General features: G+C 44.9%; 1 protein-coding gene across 8 annotated transcripts in view; it reads right to left on the bottom strand.

Moving 5' to 3' along the window:
- Gk5 (glycerol kinase 5) overlaps window positions 1–14,870 on the bottom strand; it is a 70,594-nt gene extending 55,724 nt beyond the window's left edge. For 7 of the 8 annotated variants that reach the window (XM_087563124.1, XM_087563121.1, XM_087563118.1 and 4 more), the window contains exons 1-3: window positions 14,593–14,858; window positions 4,354–4,447; window positions 464–539 (exon numbers count right to left, since the gene is read on the bottom strand). In XM_087563124.1, coding sequence (XP_087419250.1) covers window positions 464–539; window positions 4,354–4,447; window positions 14,593–14,754 — 332 coding nt within the window. In that variant the 5' untranslated portion in view covers window positions 14,755–14,858. 8 annotated transcript variants of the gene reach the window in all.
- Between the last annotated feature and the right edge of the window lie 3,402 nt (window positions 14,871–18,272).

Raw genomic sequence — 18,272 nt, 5'->3', positions numbered from 1 at the left:
TCTGTGTTTCCCTTTTAAGGATAAACCTCTCCCTGAATGTTGCATATTTGGCTATTTTTTTCTTTTAATGTTTACAGCTTTCTGTCTGCATATATACCTCCAGCCCAGAAGAGGGCACCAGATCTCATTTTGTATGGGTATGAGCCACCATGTGGCTGTTGGGAATTGAACTCAGGACCTCTGGAAGAGCAGACGGTGTTCTCAACCTCAGAGCCATTTCTCTTGCTCTACTGTGTGGTATTTTTATATATACTACTGAAGTGGACACCATGCCTAGCTTCTTTCTCATTATTTTAAGTAAGTTAAGCTCAGATGACCAGCAAAGTATATGAGCCAAAAGGAGGCTCATTCTAAACTCTCTTAGCCAAATACAACTGTTCTCCATTATCAAACTGATAACTCCCCAGACAGGTTCCCCAAGCAGCCAACCCCTTGAAGCACTGTGGACACACAAAGCACTTACTTGTTCCATGTAATGAAAGTGGCTCTCTGTGTTGATATGCCGAGACCAACAATTTGATTCATCTGCACCCCTGCAGCTAAAGGTAAAGACAGAGAAGACACGCTTAAAACCCAGTGACATTTAACTGTGTAATTAACTACAGCACAGAACCTCTGACAAGAATGTCTGAGTCCAGTTAACAAAACTAAGGTAATTTTGCATCATATATATATATTTAAAAGAAAAAAAAGGGGCTGGAGAGATGGCTCAGTGGTTAAGAGCACCGACTGCTCTTCCAGAGGTCCTGAGTTCAAATCCCAGCAACCACATGGTGGCTCACAACCATCTGTAATGGGATCCGACGCCCTCTTCTGGTGTGTCTGAAGACAGCTACAGTGTACTCATTTACAAACTAAATAAATAAATAAATCTTAAAAGAAAAAAAAGATACTCTAATAATAATAAAAACTGCCCTTTTAAAACTTAAAATGGCAGGGGCTGGAGAGATGGCTCAGCACTTAAGAGCACTGGCTGCTCTTCCAGAGGTCCTGAGTTCAAATCCCAGCAACCACATGGTGGCTCACAACCATCTGTAATGGGATCCGATGCCCTCTTCTGGTGTGTCTGAAGTCAGCTATAGTGTACTTGTATAAATAAAAACAAAAATCTTAAAACTTAAAATGGGGGGTTGAAGAGATGGTTCAGTGGTTAAAAGCACTAGCTGCTCTCCCAGAGGACCTGGGTTCAATTTCTAATATCCACAAGGCAGCTTACAACTCTCTTTAACTCCAGTTTGCAGGGGATCCAGCAGCCCCCAGAAATGCAGGCAAATCACCAATGTAAATAACATAAGATAAAAATAAACAAATTATTAAAAAATAAAACAAACTATTAAAACAAACATCAATCACACTATTTTTTTTCCTGATAATACCAAGAACCTAGATCTTAATTTAGGCAATAACCAATTATAGTAGAAGCTATGCGGTGAAGGCGAATCGAAATCTCCACGGAAATTACTGTAATTTTTCAACATAGATGCTACGTATAGAAATAAAAACATGAGCTTGTTTTGGCTTGCTTTGTTCTTCTGAGATAAATCTCACTCTGTAACCCAGGCTGGCCCCGATCTCATTATTTAGCCCAGCAGCAAGCCTCTTGCCCCATAGGCACCGCCCTCCACTCAGTTGACATTAATCGGTTTGGTTGTTGTTACTTTTTGTTACTTTGTAAAGGTTTATTTTTTTTTAGTTTGCGTATGTCTGCGTGCGTCTTAACCCACCCAACACGGGTGCTGTGAACTGAACTGGGGTCCTGTGGGGAGCACCACTAAGCTGGCTTTGTTGTGGTAGGGGGTGTTTGGGGGGGGGGGGGGGGGTTGCTCTATGACTGGGGGTGAGAACACATGGTACATATGCCCATTCAGTTCTCTCCTTCAACCTTTACGTGGGGTCCAGGGATCAAACTCGGGTCACCGGGCTTCCATGTAGCATGTGCTGAGGCAGGAGGATTGTTTGAGCAGAGTCTGAGGGCAGCCTGTGCAACACAGTGAACTCAGCCAGACTGAGCCGTCTCACTAGCCCTAAGCAGTTTTTAAATTTTTGTTTTTCTCTTGTGCTGCTGGGAATAGATACAGTGTATCACTAAGCTGTATCACAAAACCAAGACATGAACTTTTTGAACCAAATTCCCTAAAATAATAAAGAAACGAGGTTTTTTTTTTTTTTTTTTTTTTTTTTTGGAGCTGGGGACCGAACCCAGGGCCTTGCGCTTCCTAGGCAAGCGCTCTACCACTGAGCTAAATCCCCAGCCCCAGAAACGAGGTTTTTTTGTTTGGTTTTTAGACTAGATCTCACTATGTAGCCCTGGCTAGCCTGTAACACACAATGTAGACCAGGATAGCCTTGAGCCACAGAGGTCCGTCTGCCTCTGTGTCCTGAGTTAGAAATATGTGTTTTTATGCTTTTTTTTTTGTTTTGTTTTTGGTTTTTTTTTTTTGTTTTTTTTTGTTTTTTTTTTTTTTGCTACTAGGTTTCATTAATGCAGTGCAAGCTGGCCTCTGTCTCTTGTCTTAGTGTCCTGAGTGCTGGAATCTCGTGGCATGTCACCACATTCAGCTTGCAATATTCTTTTAAAATCAATTCATGGGGCTGGGGATTTAGCTCAGTGGTAGAGCGCTTACCTAGGAAGCGCAAGGCCCTGGGTTCGGTCCCCAGCTCCGAAAAAAAGAACCAAAAAAAAAAAAAAGAAGGGCTGGAGAGATGGCCCAGTGGTTAGCAACTGAGTCCAATTCCCAGCACGCACGTGGAGGCTCACGACTGGAATCGCTTAGCTTCAATTCCATGGAAAGCGCTGTCCTCTTCTGGCTTCACAAGCACCAGGCACAGCCAGAGTGGACAGATATACAGGAAGGTATGGGTGCGCAAAGAAAAGGAAAATAAATAAATCTTTAACTATCAGTCTCAAAAAGAGCAAGCTCTAGACGGCAGAGCAGACTGGCAGTGACATAAATCTCACACATGCTCGGGTTCTAGACGGAAAACAAAGTTATCTTTTGACTAAAGGTAAGAGAATGCTGAAGTGTAAGTACTGGGAAGTGGGGTTCAATTTTTTTGCTTGTTTGTTTTTTGTTTTTTCAAGACAAGATTTCTCTGTGTAGCCTTGGTTGTCCTGAAAATCCCTCTGTAGACCAGGCTGGCCTAAAACTCAGATATCTGCCTGCCTCTGCCTCCGGAGTAGCTGGGATTAAAGGCCTGAGCCAACACTGCCCTCCGGGAAGTGGTTTTACTATACATTTCCTGAGGAGGGTGAGGATGCTTCTTAGTCACACGGAAAGTACCCCTTTCCTATGAGATCATCTTGTAGTATTTAGGCACAACTGGCCAAAGAGTTCAGCAGGGGAAGTTTGTTGAGAACCACAAACAAAGCAAACTGTGCACTGGTCAGTTTGTGGATGTAACACAAGCTAGGGTCACCTAAGAAGACAGACCCTCAACTGAGAAAATGCCTCCATCAGATTGGCTTGTGGGACATCTTCTTGAGTAACGATATGGAAGGATCCAGTCCTCTGCGGGTGATGCTATGCCCAGGAGGGTGCTGGGTGTTTAAGGCAAGATGAACAAGCCAGAGGAAGCAAGCCAGTAAGCAGCATGACTCCATGGCCTCTGCCTCAGTTTCTGCCTCCAGGTTCCTGCTCTGACATCCATGAGTGATGACAGACTGACACCTAAGTTCTACGATGAAATAACCCTTCCTTTCCAAGCCGCCTTTGGTCAGAGTGCTCAGTAACATCACTAACAGCCTAACTATGACAGTCAAGTAGAGGAGGGATCTCCGAACTAACCATCAACTCTTTATTCTTACAATTCATAAAAGAAATTCAGAAATATTAAAATCTAAAATAGACAAAGGGGAAAAACGACCCAGCCCCCTCCCCTGAATCTGCAATGCTCTTAAAACGTTACACTAAAAACAGCTCCCCCACCATTTGAAAACTATGAGGCGGGCGGTGGTGGCGTGGTGGTAAGCCAGCAGATAGGGTGCTCAGAAGCCAACATGGTTCCTCTAACATAACAGCAAGTGCTCTTAATAACTGGACCATCTCTCCAGAACTCCTATTTTCTCTTTTTGTAAAGACAGTCTCCTAAGCAGCTTAAACTGATCCCAAATACAATTGGTGTGTGACATTTAAAAATACGTTCGTATATGTATTATTACTTTATATTTATAAATATGTGTTTACATATCATGTATATAAACATATATGATATATAAAAGGTCATGAATATTATATAAATTCATATACATTTTGTGTATATAAATTTAGCAATCCACAAAATTCTCCCAAAATCTGAGGAAATCTCATCAGGAAAAAGTCCACTGTAGACTCCAGTCTCTGCAAATCCCATTACCTTTGACAGCATCTTTTATTACAGCAACAAACTGAGCCCAGAGAGCATCAGGATCGATTTCAACCCAGCCAGGTTGAGGGTAAACATTTTCTACCTATTCATGAAAACAAGATTTAGTGAAAATGGTATTAGACCAGGCTGAAATATCTGCATCTTAAACTACTGGTTAAAATAATCATCACAATTTCATTTAATTAATTTTTACTGTTTAAAAAGAGAGCTATGTATGCACAAAACCCTGAGTTCATTTTCTACCTGTGCTGAAATGTTGAAATAATAAAAGTTATCTACCAACACGGCAGCATTCCGGTGTTTATGGAGGGCTTACATTTTATTTTTCATTTATTTTTCAAGATTTCTACAATGTAGATGTTTTGTAATTGGTGTCACATGCCTTTAATCCAAGTACTTGGGGGATAGAGGTGGGCAGAGCTCTGCGAATTTGGGGTCAGCCTGATTTACACAGAATGTTCCAGGACAGCTAGGGCTACACAGAGAAACTGTGTCTCAAAAAACAAAAAAACAAAAACAAAAAAAAATTGTGGGGGGGAGGATGGGGAGGGGAACACCCATAAAGAAGGGGAGGGGGAGGGATTAGGGGGATGTTTGCCCGGAAACCGGGAAAGGGAATAACACTCGAAATGTATATAAGAAATACTCAAGTTAATAAAAAAAAAAAAGTCAAAAAAATTGTGTAAAACAAACAAACAAAATAGCACACAGCAGGAGAGCCTCAACAGCCTCAGATATATTTTGAGTTCCAGGCCAGCTATACAGCAAAACCCTTTCTCAAAATTAACAGCAAAAGTAAATTAAAAGAAAGAAAGAAAAAGACAACTAGGGAGGAATATTGCCCAGGAAGTTGTGGATTAACTCCTGGGTTCACACAGAAGCTGCACTGGTTGAGCTGTGTCCTTGAAGGACAAACTAAAGACATAGGAGAATGAAGGGACAGGTCGTGTCCAGTTCCCTTCTGACCACTTGATGGTGCATACACAAGCACTTCTGTGAAATTTAGAACAAGCCAAGCATAGTGCCACACACTAGTGATCCCAACACGTGGGAGGCAGAGGCAGGAGGATCATGAGCTGTAGACCAGCCTGGACTACACAGGGAGATCTTTCCTTAAAAAAAAAAAAAAAAAAAAAAAAACCCTAAGTAAACATGAATGAATGAATGAATGAGGCAAGAGGGCTATTAAGAAAATGAATGTTCCTGGCATGGTTGGAGACACAGGGAGCTCAGTTCAAGATTCCCAACAGCAAGGTTAGTTCAAGACTACCCTGTGTCATAAAATCAGTGGGGGAAGGGAGAAGAAAAGAGGAGGGGGGAAGAAAAGGAAGGGGGAGGAAAGAAAGAGGACAGGAATAGTAAAGTGTGCACTGATGGAAGACAGCTGCACGACTGCCCAGCCCGAGACCTAGATTTCAAATACATAAAGAAAGCTCGACAAGCGAATAACAGACCAACTTAAAAAACGCACAAGACAAAACCAAACACGTAAATAAGGGTGAGCAGAACAGCAAAGCAAGCCCTTCCCACGGGAAATATTTAGATGGTTAACACACACACAAAGACATTAAAACTCTTAGGCGTTAGAAAGATGCGAATCGCTAGCTAAGTGTGATTGACGGTGCACATCTTCAACCCCAGCACGGGGGAGACAAAAGCAGGAAGATCTCTTTGAGTTCAAGGCCAGTCTGGTCTACATATGAAATTATAGGACAGCCACGGCTCCCTGAGAAGGCCCTATCCCAAAATTATAAATAAATAAATAAATAAATAAATAAATAAATAAATAAATGAGAGAGAGAGAGAGAGAGAGAGAGAGAGAGAGAGCGAGAGCGCTTATCTGGGACTGGAGAGGCGCTCAGCAGTTAAGAGCACTAGCTACACAGTTGACCTGGACTCCATTCCCAGCACCCACATGGTAGCTCACATCCATCTTCTGGTTCCAGGGGATCTAACACCCACCCTTCTGTCCCCATGGGCACTGCACACACATGGTGCACAGATATACGTGCAGGTAAAAGACCCATACACATAAGTTAAATTTTTAAAAAATCTAAAACAATATTAAAAAAAAAAAAACCAATGTGTTACCACTAATGGATAAGTAAAGGTGGTGGTGATGGTGGTGATGATGATGATTATGATGATGATGATGATGATGATGATGACAATGACGATGACAACCATAATAAAAAGTCACTGGCCAGGTGGCTCAGCAGCAGATGCCTGAGCCCCATTCCCAGAACTCACATAAAAGTAGAAAGAGAGGGGTTGGGGATTTAGCTCAGTGGTAGAGCGCTTGCCTAGCAAGCGCAAGGCCCTGGGTTCAGTCCCCAGCTCCGAAAAAAAAAGAAAAAAAAAAAGTAGAAAGAGAGCTAAAGTCATGAAGCTGCCCCTCTGGCATCCGTAGAGCCCCATGGCATTGAGCCAACACTCACAGTATGCACGTGCCCACGAAGACCCACACACAAATAATAATCATAGAAAACATGAATAAATGGATAAGCCATCCAGTTACATACATGCACTGATGGATAAAACAACTGGGCCTCCATGAACTGCTAGTAAGAATGCAAATGGTACACACAATCAAGAAAAAGACTGGGTGTGGGTGTGGTGGGTGGGCTGGTGATGTGCGAGGTGCTTTGCCCTGTGTTGAGACAGGATCTCGCATGTCCTACAGGCTGGGCCCACACTCCCTGCTTAACCCAAATGACTTTGAACTGCTAATTCTCCTGCTTCAGCCTTCTAAGTGCAGGATTACAGGTGTGTGCACCCCTTGCTCAGCAAATTCTAAGATAAACATTCCTTTCCAGGCATAATGGCACCTTTAATACTAGCAATCAGAAAGCAGAGTCAGGAGGAGTCTGTGAGGGCAGCCTGGTCTACATAGTGAGTTCTGGGCCAGTCAGGGACACATGATGTGTCTATGTCTTTAAAAAAAAAAAAAAAAGATAAGCACTCATCTACCACATGCCCCGACACACCCACTCCTGGGGATTTACCCCAGAGAACAGAGAGCACATGTTCCCACTGTCTGTCTGTACTGCCAGAAACTAGGAACAATCTTAAACATACCTCACGTGTGATGGATCACTATTAGAAATAAGATGGACCGGGCTGGGCTTGAGGCTCAGTTCAACGACATCTGTCTAGCAAGTGCAAGGCCCTGGTTCAGTCCCCCGGAGCAGTCAGGAAACAAACCAACACACCAGGAATGAGCCGTGGATACACAGAGCTTGAGCGAATCTCAAAAGGCTTTCAGCCGAATAATGCAGCCCTCACATGCCTACTTGTTGTATGAGTCTATAGAAAACATTTCCTTCTCTGTTGTTCTCTTTTCTTTTAACTCCAATAGAGAGAAATGTTTCCCTTCGCACACTGCAAAGACTGGCAGGCTGCAGAGTAACGCCTTGTGTTGCCCCTCCTGCCTCAGTCCCATGATTAAAGCATGCACTATCATACCCAACCTGTGTGCAGGTGTGCACATGTGTATTCATTCATACATGTGCACATGTGTATCCCTCCTCCTTTGCCTCTCGCCATGATAAAATGCCCTGATACAAGCCAACAGAAGGGGACCCACCCCCGCTACACAGGAGCTGTCTGCTTCCCTTAGACTCTTGACTACAGTAAAGCTGTAAAAAAAAAATATATGGCAACTTAAAAGACAAAGGGTGGGGTTGGGGATTTAGCTCAGTGGTAGAGCACTTGCCCAGCAAGCACAAGTTCCTGGGTTCAGTCCCCAGCTCCGAAAAAAAGAAAAAGAAAAAAAAAAAAAAAAGACAAAGGGTTTCTTCTGGCCCCCGGTTCAAGGGCACAGTTCATGATGCTGGACACGCCAGGGTGGTTGGACTTCAAGCAGTTGGTCACACTGCATCCACACTCAGGAGGCCAAAGTTCCGCTTACATTCCCAGTCCTATACAGGCCAGGATCCCCTGCCCAGGGAATGGTCTCATCTACAGCTAAGATGGTCCTTCTGAAACCTTTAATCAGGGCCAGAGACACACTCCTGGATGATCCCAGATCCTGTAATGTCAGCAATTAACACTAATTATGGGAGAGTCTCCTACCTGGATCTGGGTCTTGTCAACTCGGCTAGTCTAGCTAGGCAGTTAGTAGCAGGACCCCCTCGCTCCACCAGTCAAGCACTGGGATCATGGATGGGCTGTCATGCTCACCCAATATAAACATGGGTGCTGGAGATCAAACTCCAGTCCCCATGCATGTAGGGCAAACACAATACCTCTGAGCTATACCCCCAATCCCACACTCAACTTTTATATGATCGTCTTCAGAAGACAAAACTATATAATGGAGAAGACATAGGTGATTACACTCAATAAGGTACTGGTACGAAGCCCCTAAAGTCATGATGAGGTAGGTACTGGGGAGAAGTCGATATGGTCACGGTGTGTGAAGGAGTTTTTAGGTTAATCTCCTATAGGTACTAACACTCATAGAACTATAAAAAAAAATCTCCATTTTATTTTTTAATTTGGTGGTAATTAAAAAAATTAAAACCATCCCTTTTGTGTTGGCTGGGTGGGGGTTGGAGTGTGTGTGCATGTATGTGCAGGTGTGCATGTCTGTGCTTGGGTGGTGGTCAGAGGTCTTCCTCTGTTACTTTTTTTTTTCAGACATGGTCTCTCACTGTTTCAGCTATGATGGCCGGCCGCCAGGCTGCAGTGATCTGCCTGTCTCTGCCACTGTGACTCGCTGTACCATGACACTAATAACCGAGTCCGGTTCCCAGAACCCACGCCAGGCAGCTCACACTCATCTCTAACTCCAGCTCCAGAGACTCTGAGGCCCTCTTCTAGACTCTGAGGCCCTCTTCTAGACTCTGAGGCCCTCTTCTAGACTCTGAGGCCCTCTTCTAGACTCTGAGGCCCTCTTCTAGACTCTGAGGCCCTCTTCTTGGCTCTGAGGCCCTCTTCTAGACTCTGAGGCCCTCTTCTAGACTCTGAGGCCCTCTTCTAGACTCTGAGGCCCTCTTTCAGACTCTGCAGGCACTGGAGACTGAGGCCCTCTTCTAGACTCTGCAGGCACTGGCATGCATGTGGCGTACATTCTCACACACAAACACAATGAAATGAAAACCTTAAAATTAACTTTGAAAATGTTTTAAGAGCCTCTAGCTTAAAGGTTCATCGATGGCTTAAACAAATATATTTATCTCTGATACTTTTCAAGATTCCAATAAAACAAAAACAACAACAAAAAAAATTAAAGATAACCAGGTACGGGCCACACACCTGTCATCCCAGCACTCAGGAGTTCTGTTTTGAGTCCCAGGGCAGCTTGGATTACAAACAGACCCTATCGCAAAAGAAAGCACCAGAACAAGAACAAAGAGAAGAGAACAAGTAGGATCAGAGTGGATTTAACAAATGTTTTTAATTCGATCAAAGAACAGGCAGGTGGGGAAGCTTGGCACACAAGACAATGCTCTGTGTGGACTCCTTCACCCCATTTCACTCCAAGTAAAAATCTTCCTTCCTTATAAAGCTCAGTCAGACTACCTCTCCTCTGCTCCTCAGAAAGGAGCGCCCACAGGAGGCATCTCCCCTGTTTCTTTGCCTCAGCATCTGGGAGTGCCTCTGATTTACAGGCATGGCAGATGAAGGGGGTGTGGGCTACTCGGAGAAGAGCCCATAACAGAGTGTGGAGATTCTAGGCTGGCTGAGCCCTGGAAAGGGGGTCAAGTCTCCGGAAGGCTCCCTGAAGCCCCTTACCACACTGCTGCTGCTTCTCACAGGCAGCAGGTGCTAGGGTCGCTCTCCGCAGAGGCTAATCTTACAACTATTGGCCAGAGATCAGCGCTTAGATACAGGAAGATGAGCGGGAAGCCCAGAAGCCCAGAAGTTGAAGAGACTGTCCAACATGAAAGAGGTGGGCAAGACGAGAACTGAAAAGCCGGACGTGTAACAGTGTGATGGCGGGGGCGGGGGGCAGAAGAGGGAGGTCTGCTATTCTCCCCTGGTCCTAGGAAGCAGGTTTAACAAAATCTACTCTCCTCCCACCAAACGATTTGCCAGTTAATTCTAATTAAGTTAGAATGTCACAACTGCAACAGTAATTTCTCTCTCTCAAAACAACTTCATATGGGTATCCTTGCTTTAAACCTCCCAGCCTTTAGACCTAATGGTGGGACTTCAGGATTATGTCGCCTACACTGCTGGACAGTGCATGCCATGTCCGCGTTCACCAGGGGTTCTTATAGTTCAGTTTTGGAGGTTGATCAAAATCATGGTGCACCTTCCCCCCCCCCCCCCCGCCCCTTAGTTCAGCAAGGTCTCCCTTGGCTGCATCGTATCCTGGTGGAAGGAAACATCATGCGCCCAGAGAACACGTGAGAAGAAACAGCCATGCATGGTGCCACATCCCTCTGATCTGAGCACTTGGGAGTCTTGGACAGGAGTCTGAAGTAGCCAGAAATGGGGAGCAGGGGGTGAGGAGAGGATACGCAGACAGGGAGAGGAGGGGAGGAGGAGAGAGGAGGGAGGAGAGGAAGAAGAAAAAGAAAAGGGGAACGAGGAAGAAGAGAAAGGTGAGGGAGGAGGAGGGAAAGGAGGGGGAGGAGGAGGGAAAGGAGGAGGAAGAAGAGGAAGAAGAGGAGGAAGAGGAGGAGGAAGAAGAGGAGGAAGAGGAGGAAGAGGAGGAAGAAGAGGAAGAGACAGGAAGCAGAGAGCAGGAAGGCAGTGTTCCTGCGGTAACCACAACATCTCTTGGTAACAGGGAAGTACCTTAATCCCCTCTAAGGACAGCTCCCTTATGATGTAATGATTACTCTAGGACGCACCTCTTACAGAGTCTACAGCTCCCGGAAGCAGCATACTGGCTGTCAACAATTCTAACAGTTAATCCTTGGGAACAAGCTCAAACCATTGGAAACCCTAACCATGTAACATGAGAAATGTGCCCCCTACAGAAAAGGACTAAGCCAAAACAGAAGAAAACGGTGAAAGAAGGAAAAAAAGCCAGAGCCTGTTTTTTTTTAAGAGTGAGCTCGGCCTGCCAGTCCTGGAGGCCTCCATGCCTCTGTGCTGGGACTTTCTATCCCGGTCTTCCAACCGTCACAGTTTATGGGTTTCACAGAAGCACCATTTCCTTCTGGCAAAGAGCACGATACATTTTCTCCAATTTCTAAAACAAAACGTCAAGACACATGTGAGGGCCTCAAATACGAGCCACTGTTCTAGCATTTAACACTGATATTTAACTGCCCGTTATAAAGACCTTTTTAGTAGTGTGTGTGTGGATAAATGCTACAGAGCATGTACGGAGGTCAGCTTGGATGAGTCAGTTATTGCCTTCTACCCTGTGGGTCCCAGGGATTGAACTCAGGTCATCAGGCTTGGGCAGCAAGTGCCCTTACGCCATGAGCCGTCTCACTGGCTACAAAAGGTGTGGAGGGATAAAGTTACTGGGGTTGAGGATGTTATGTGCAGGCTCTTGTGTGTGAGGGGCCATGGGGATCCCCAGCATCACCCAGCATAAAAAATAGAAAAAAAAAAAAAAAAAAAAACCGAAGTCTCCTGAGAAGCTCTACACAAACTGAATGCAAAGGTTCATGCTTGGATTTAAACTTTAACGTAAAGATCACGGAAGCCTGTCCTGCTCACGTATCCGAAGGATGGTCTCTTTTCCCTTTTTATTTCTTTTCCATGTGTCTTGTTTGGCTATAGGAATCAAATCCTCCTACTCTTAAGATTTTAGGTTTTTTGTTTTTTTTTTTTTTTTTTATTAACTTGAGTATTTCTTATATACATTTCGAGTGTTATTCCCTTTCCCGGTTTCCGGGCAAACATCCCCCTCCCCCAAGATTTTAGGTTTTTATGAATGATCTTACCATTATATAAGAAGAGGGGTAAACTGTCACTGGGAAAGCAAACACAAACTACACCACTAAGTCACAGAACCCAGGAGCTAAGCTGAACTCCTAGCCCTTTAATGGTTTTGATTTTTGAGACAGAGTCTCACTGTGTAGCCCTGGTTTGGCCTGGAATGTGCTCTGAAGGACAGGCTGGCCTCGAACTCACAGAGATCTGACTGCCTCTGCCCTTTAAGCACGAGGATTAAAGGTGTGTACTTCTAAAACTGGTTCCCTTATCATTTACTCAGCATCCATGAAGTACTAGAGTACTAAATAATAGTGTAGACCAGCAAGGCCTCGTTCTTAATGAATTCAGCTCTCTGCAGCACAGCCCCAGATGTTGCCTCTTTCTTTTTGTTGGTTGGGAATAACACCCAGGGCTTTGCACATGCCAGGCCAGGACTCTTGGACTAACAATCTGGTGCACTATTAAGTTCCTAGAAGAATGGCCAAAGAAAATCCCGTGTTTTATCACTAGAGACAACAGACATAAAATTATTCTTAAAAATGACCACATAAGGAAAGACTGGTGGTGTCTGAGCAGGAATGGGATAGGGTGGGGAGATTCCCTACTTTCCAACCTAGCCTATGCTACAGAGAGTTCCAGATCAGCCTTGGACACATAGAAAGATGCTAAAACCACAAATACACAACACAAAAACCACAACTTCTTTATGTATATAGTCATCTGCCCAGAAGAATACCTTTAAGTACTGACATCAACTATCACAGTTTAGAACAGTGCTTAGCATTCCAAAGAGGGTTCCTCCCAGAATTGGATCTGTAGACCAGGCAGGATGGCCTTGAACTCGGAGACCCACTTGCCTCTATCTCCTAGGTCCTGGAATTAAAGACGTGCGCCACCAAACCGCAATACTTTCTTAAAAAAATTTTTTTCCTCAAATTACATAACGACTGTGCAGCTGTATTTTCTACCAACTTTTAAAAAATTTCTCAAAATACATATTTTTACTTGGAGGTGGGGAGCACACTTGTGCCATAGTTTAAAGAGCCGAAGTCAGCGGACAACTTGCTCTCTCCTTTCTCCCTGTTGGGTCCCAGGGATCCAATTCAAGTTGTCAAGCTTAGGAAAAATAGGAAATCCTCTTTACTGGCAGAGCCATCTCCTTTTTGAACCAAATGCTCATTCCTTAATTTAAATAAAAAAAAGAACAATTTAAAAATTTCAGGAAAAGTACTTTGTGACTACAATTGTAAGAAAAACTAAGAAGTATCGTTGTGCCCGCGATAAAGACTTACAATAAGACAAGAGCTCAGTATGTGCCTTTGACCTGTCCTTAAAGGTTGGAACAGGGAGAGACCGAGTGGGTGGGCAGTGTTCCTCCTACACGGCTAGCCAGAGAGGGAGCTTGCTGCAACTCACCTCCTAGCACAGAACCCTGAAGGAAACATCTAATTCCTCGAAGTAAATTCTCAGGGCAGTCACAACTTAGTTTCATCCCAGCTGATGGACAAAAAGGGGGAAGAAGTTAAATGGCTCTCATATTCCTTCGCTAATATTTTAAACATTAGAAAATGTTAGTATTGAAAGGAGTAACTAAGAACACTACACCGAATTAACTAAGTGCATTGACTATTGTTTAGAAAACAGCGCATCATTAAAATGGGGGTTGGCTGTTGACCAATATCATCTGAGGTTTAAGGCTTTGCTAACAAAGACCAACCAATGCTTTGGCAGGCTTCTCAAGCCAGACGATTTTTTTTTTTTTTTTAATTCTTAAAGACCGAAAGAAGTAAGGATAACAAAGCTTTCAAAACTTGCTCAGTGTCTCCAGTATCCATGGAAGTTAGATGCTAATGTGAGGAGGACCTAGCACTTTTAGGAACACAACGATGACAACCCGTAAGGTCACGTGGCTTGGCAGGTAAAAGTACTTCTGCCAAGCCTGAAGACCTGAGTTCAATCCCAGGAACCAACACGGTGGAAGGAGAAAACTGAGCCTAAGAAAGTTGTCCTCTGACTCCCAAATGTGTACCGTAGCACGTGAGCACACACAGATAAATAATAAATGCAACGAATTGTTTTTAAACGACAGAATCAAAAAAGCACAGTTTACATTCCATCAAAATCTGAAGAGCTAAAAGGTCGACGAGGAAGTGCAGAAAAACCAGGCAAATCACAAACCACCTTCTGTCCACAAACACGCAACTTGCCCATGCTGCCCCGACAGTCACCTCGGTTCCACCCAGGTAAAGCTAGAGCTCTGAGTCCCGCGGGACAGGAAGCGAGCGACAGGCACCCGGCCACACCAGCCCGAGCCCCCAGAGGTGCAGGAAGAGCGACGATACAGTCAGAACCCCAGACCCACCCGCCGAGCCTAGTCACCTTCTGCGCGCTGGAGCCTCGCACCCGCGCCGTCCGGTCATAGACGTGGCAGCGGATCACCGTGCTGCCCACGTCCAGCCCCAGCACGAAGCGAGAGGGCGACGAGGTCGGCGCGCTCGACTCCTCGCGCCGCTGCTCTGCACCCGCCTGCTGCCCTGACATCTCGACCCCGAACACTGCAGCCGCCACTGGCCGGCCAGCGTAGACCTATAAACGCCAGACCCCGAACGGAGTGCTCGCCCGCCCGCCCCGCCCACGCCGCGCCCACGCCGCGCCCTGCCCCGCCTCCCGGCGAGACCACGGTCCCGCCCCTCCACGGGATTCGGCTCCGCCCTTTCGCGAGACTCCGCCCCGCCTCGCTCAGCCCCTTCGGAGGCCCCGCTACCCCACGCCCCGCCCCTAGCACCGTGACGTCAGGGCCGCGCGCCGAGCGGCTCCTGGGAAATTGGCAAAGATGGCGTTTACCGCAGCATAGTGCTGGATGTCACGGTTCAGCGACCGTTACTTTGAAACTTTTTAGTTCCCTTCTAGCCCAGATTACTTTTTACGAATGTCTGTAAGGGAAAAACAAGTGAGATGAAAATCTTTTAAACTTTTTTTTCATGTCACTTAATCTTTTGCCTGTCCGTGCTCCACATGTGCTTGGTGCCTGTAGAGGTCAGAAGAGGACATCAGGTGATTGCGAGCTGCCGTGTAGGCGATGGGAACTGAACTCCAGTCTTCAGCAAGAGCAACTAGTGCTCTTAACCAGTGAGCCATCTTTCCATTCCCGGGAGAAGACATTCAGTCGAAAGTAAAGGAGGTTCCTCATTAAGTCTCTTCCCAGAAAAGCTTGCATGTATTGTACACAACAATGAATTGGTGTTCAAGTGCTGTATGGTACTAAAGGGCCTTTGCCGCTACACAGAGAAAGTTTAAGTTTCATGAAGATGTTTTGTGGGTAATTTGTCAACTTAAAGGAATATTTCCTGTTCATAGTCCCCTGTTAACCTACTTGCTTTCCACAGATTTGTTAATTGCATTTGGGCTGTCACTTGAAGCTCGAACGTCAACTCCATGTTTGTTTGTGGCTTCTCTTGAGAGTCTGTCTCTACAGAGCAATGCCTTTTTGCTCCATATGGTGCAGCTCCGCCCTAGATGGCTGCTGAGCAATTGGTCATGAGTGTATATTTGATTTCCCAGCCTTGTGTGCATGACTAATAGTCCTATGCTGTCTGATTCTCTTGAGAAACTGAAACCGAACAAATACCAGAGGGAAGGCAGAGCCAGAGCCTGTGAACCACAACTGAAGTGTGAGTTTGTTCCTCAAGGCAATCTCTTCCTAGGACCTAAGGCTACCTGGGATTATATATGCTCTTATCATACATGCTGGGTGTCATCTATGATAACACCCAGATGGTGGGGAAAGAGACTTTAAGGAATTGAATATACACGGTTGTGGGTCCAGGTAAGTCTAGAAACTTGTAGGGCAGGCTGGCAGGCTGGAAAACAAGGCACATTCCTGTGCTACAGCTTATAAAGAATTCCTCCTTTCTAAATCATGCCCTTGCCTTTTTCCAAAGCCTGCCTGGTGTTCAACTAATTGGGTGAGACTCAGTCACATTGAAGGGACATGGGTAATCTTCTTTACCTGGGGATACTGATTTAAATGTCAATCATATCTAAAATACACCTCCCACAGCCACATGCAAATAACGTAGTCAAGCTTATATGTACAGTTAGCTATTAGTTTCCCTGCTCACAACTAAGAACAGTTCCACATTGGCAGTGTTAACAGTTGGCATAATTTCTTGGGGTTTTTGGAGTCTGGGACTTTGTGATCATTTTAATAAGTTCAAGCATCAACAGTCCCTAAAGTGTGAAAGAGCAGACCTTAAAAGCTACTTAGTCTAGGGTTCTAAAAACAATTTTCTAACTTTTACTTTATTTCTCTTTTTTTTTTTTTTAAAGATTTATTTATTTATTTGAGTGCACTGTAGCTGTCTTCAGACACACCAGAAGAGGGCAGCAGATCTCATTACAGATGGTTGTGAGCCACCATGTGGTTGCTGGGAATTGAACTCATGACCTCTGGAAGAGCAGTCAGTGCTCTTAACCGCTGAGCCATCTCTCCAGCCCACTTTATTTCTCTTGAGACAGAGTCTCAGTGTACCTGAGGCTGGCCTAGACCTCAAGCCATTCCTCCCGACTTAGCCTCACATTGGGATTATAGCAATGTGCCACCAGGTCAAGCAGTTTTCTGACTTCAAATAAATTTGAAATCTTGACAAATGTCACCTGAAGAAAACTTGTTTTTATAGGATATCACTTATTATTTGTTAATTTCATAAATGCATACAATATATCTTGTAAAACATCTTGTGTGTATGAACGTTTTGCCTGTATGTATACATGTATATCATGTGTGCTTCTGGAGCTCTTGGAGGTCAGAGTAGGCATCAGAGCCCCTGGGACTGGAGTTACAGATGTTGTCAACTGCCATGGGAGTGCTGGGAATCGAACCCAGGACCTCTGCACAGGCAATAAGTACTCTTAGCCTCTGAGCCAACTCTCCAACCCTATACAATTTATCTTGATCATATCATCCACAACTCTTCCCTTCCTACTTCTCCTGGACACCTCTCAACATGCCCCCTCTCCTCTTTCCCTCTGCCCTCTCCAACCCAGTGGGTCCAAGCCAATTAGTGCTGCCCACTGGACTATTAACTTAATGGTGTGCAAGTCAATCACCAGCAGCAGTGAGGTCATAGGTGCAAAAGCCGTGCCATGTCCAGGAGGCAGCATTTCACGGCACTCTTCCCCATTCTTTCACTCCTACATTATTTCCACTCCCTCCTTCATGGAGCACCACAAGTCTGGGAAGAAAGGACATGGTATAGATATCCTATTCAGGGCTGAGCACAATAGTCATCTTTCAGTTTAAAAATAAATGAAAACCACAAAAACCTAGTTACAAGCCTGCACTGACTGTTGCATTACATAAAGAAGCTTCCCTGGCCAAGATTGACAGCAGCAGCACTATTCCATGTGTAAATGTATAACTAGAAGGCATTTTGATGACATGAGCATTTAGCAAAAGTCATAGGTTCCCCTCTAGGGCATATGATCTCTACAGCCATGAGCTTTGGCCCATTTTATAATGTCACACATGAATTCCTTCCTGTGAAGCAGGCCACAAATCCAATCAGCAGCTGGTGACCTCCATAACCTTATGCCACAATTTTACTGTTTTTGTCTTGTCTAGCATCTTGGTGGTATAGCATTCAGAGTTCACTGTGAGGTTATACCATTAATGATTTTTCTCCTCCAGCAGTCTGTATAGCTCCTTCCTTCCATCACTATGAAAGCTAACAAGCAGGGAGGGAAGTTTTCAGATTGTCTAGCTTGAGATCTATGCCCTACACCACAGTGTGCTGCACTTTCATCAATAGTCTTGCCATCTAGTCATAGCGGGTAAGCAAGAACAATGGAAAGAGCCTGAGGGTTTTTATATGAGGACAGCTTTGTTTTGGTTGGGTTGGGTTGGTTCTCTGAGTCAGGGTGTGGTGGTTTAAATAGAATGACCTCCATCACTGGGCACTACTAATTAATCCCAGCACTCTGCAGTCAGAGGCAGTCTGACCTCTGACTTTGAGTCCAGCTTGGTCTACAAAGTGAGTCCAGGTCAGCCATGGATCTGT

The sequence above is a fragment of the Rattus norvegicus genome, chromosome 8, assembly GCF_021556685.1.
Source record: "Rattus norvegicus strain SHRSP/BbbUtx chromosome 8, alternate assembly SHRSP_T2T, whole genome shotgun sequence".
In the NCBI taxonomy this organism is placed as follows: Eukaryota; Metazoa; Chordata; class Mammalia; order Rodentia; family Muridae; genus Rattus; species Rattus norvegicus.
Note: the sequence above shows the minus strand (reverse complement) of the source record. Positions and strands in the feature narration are given on the sequence as shown.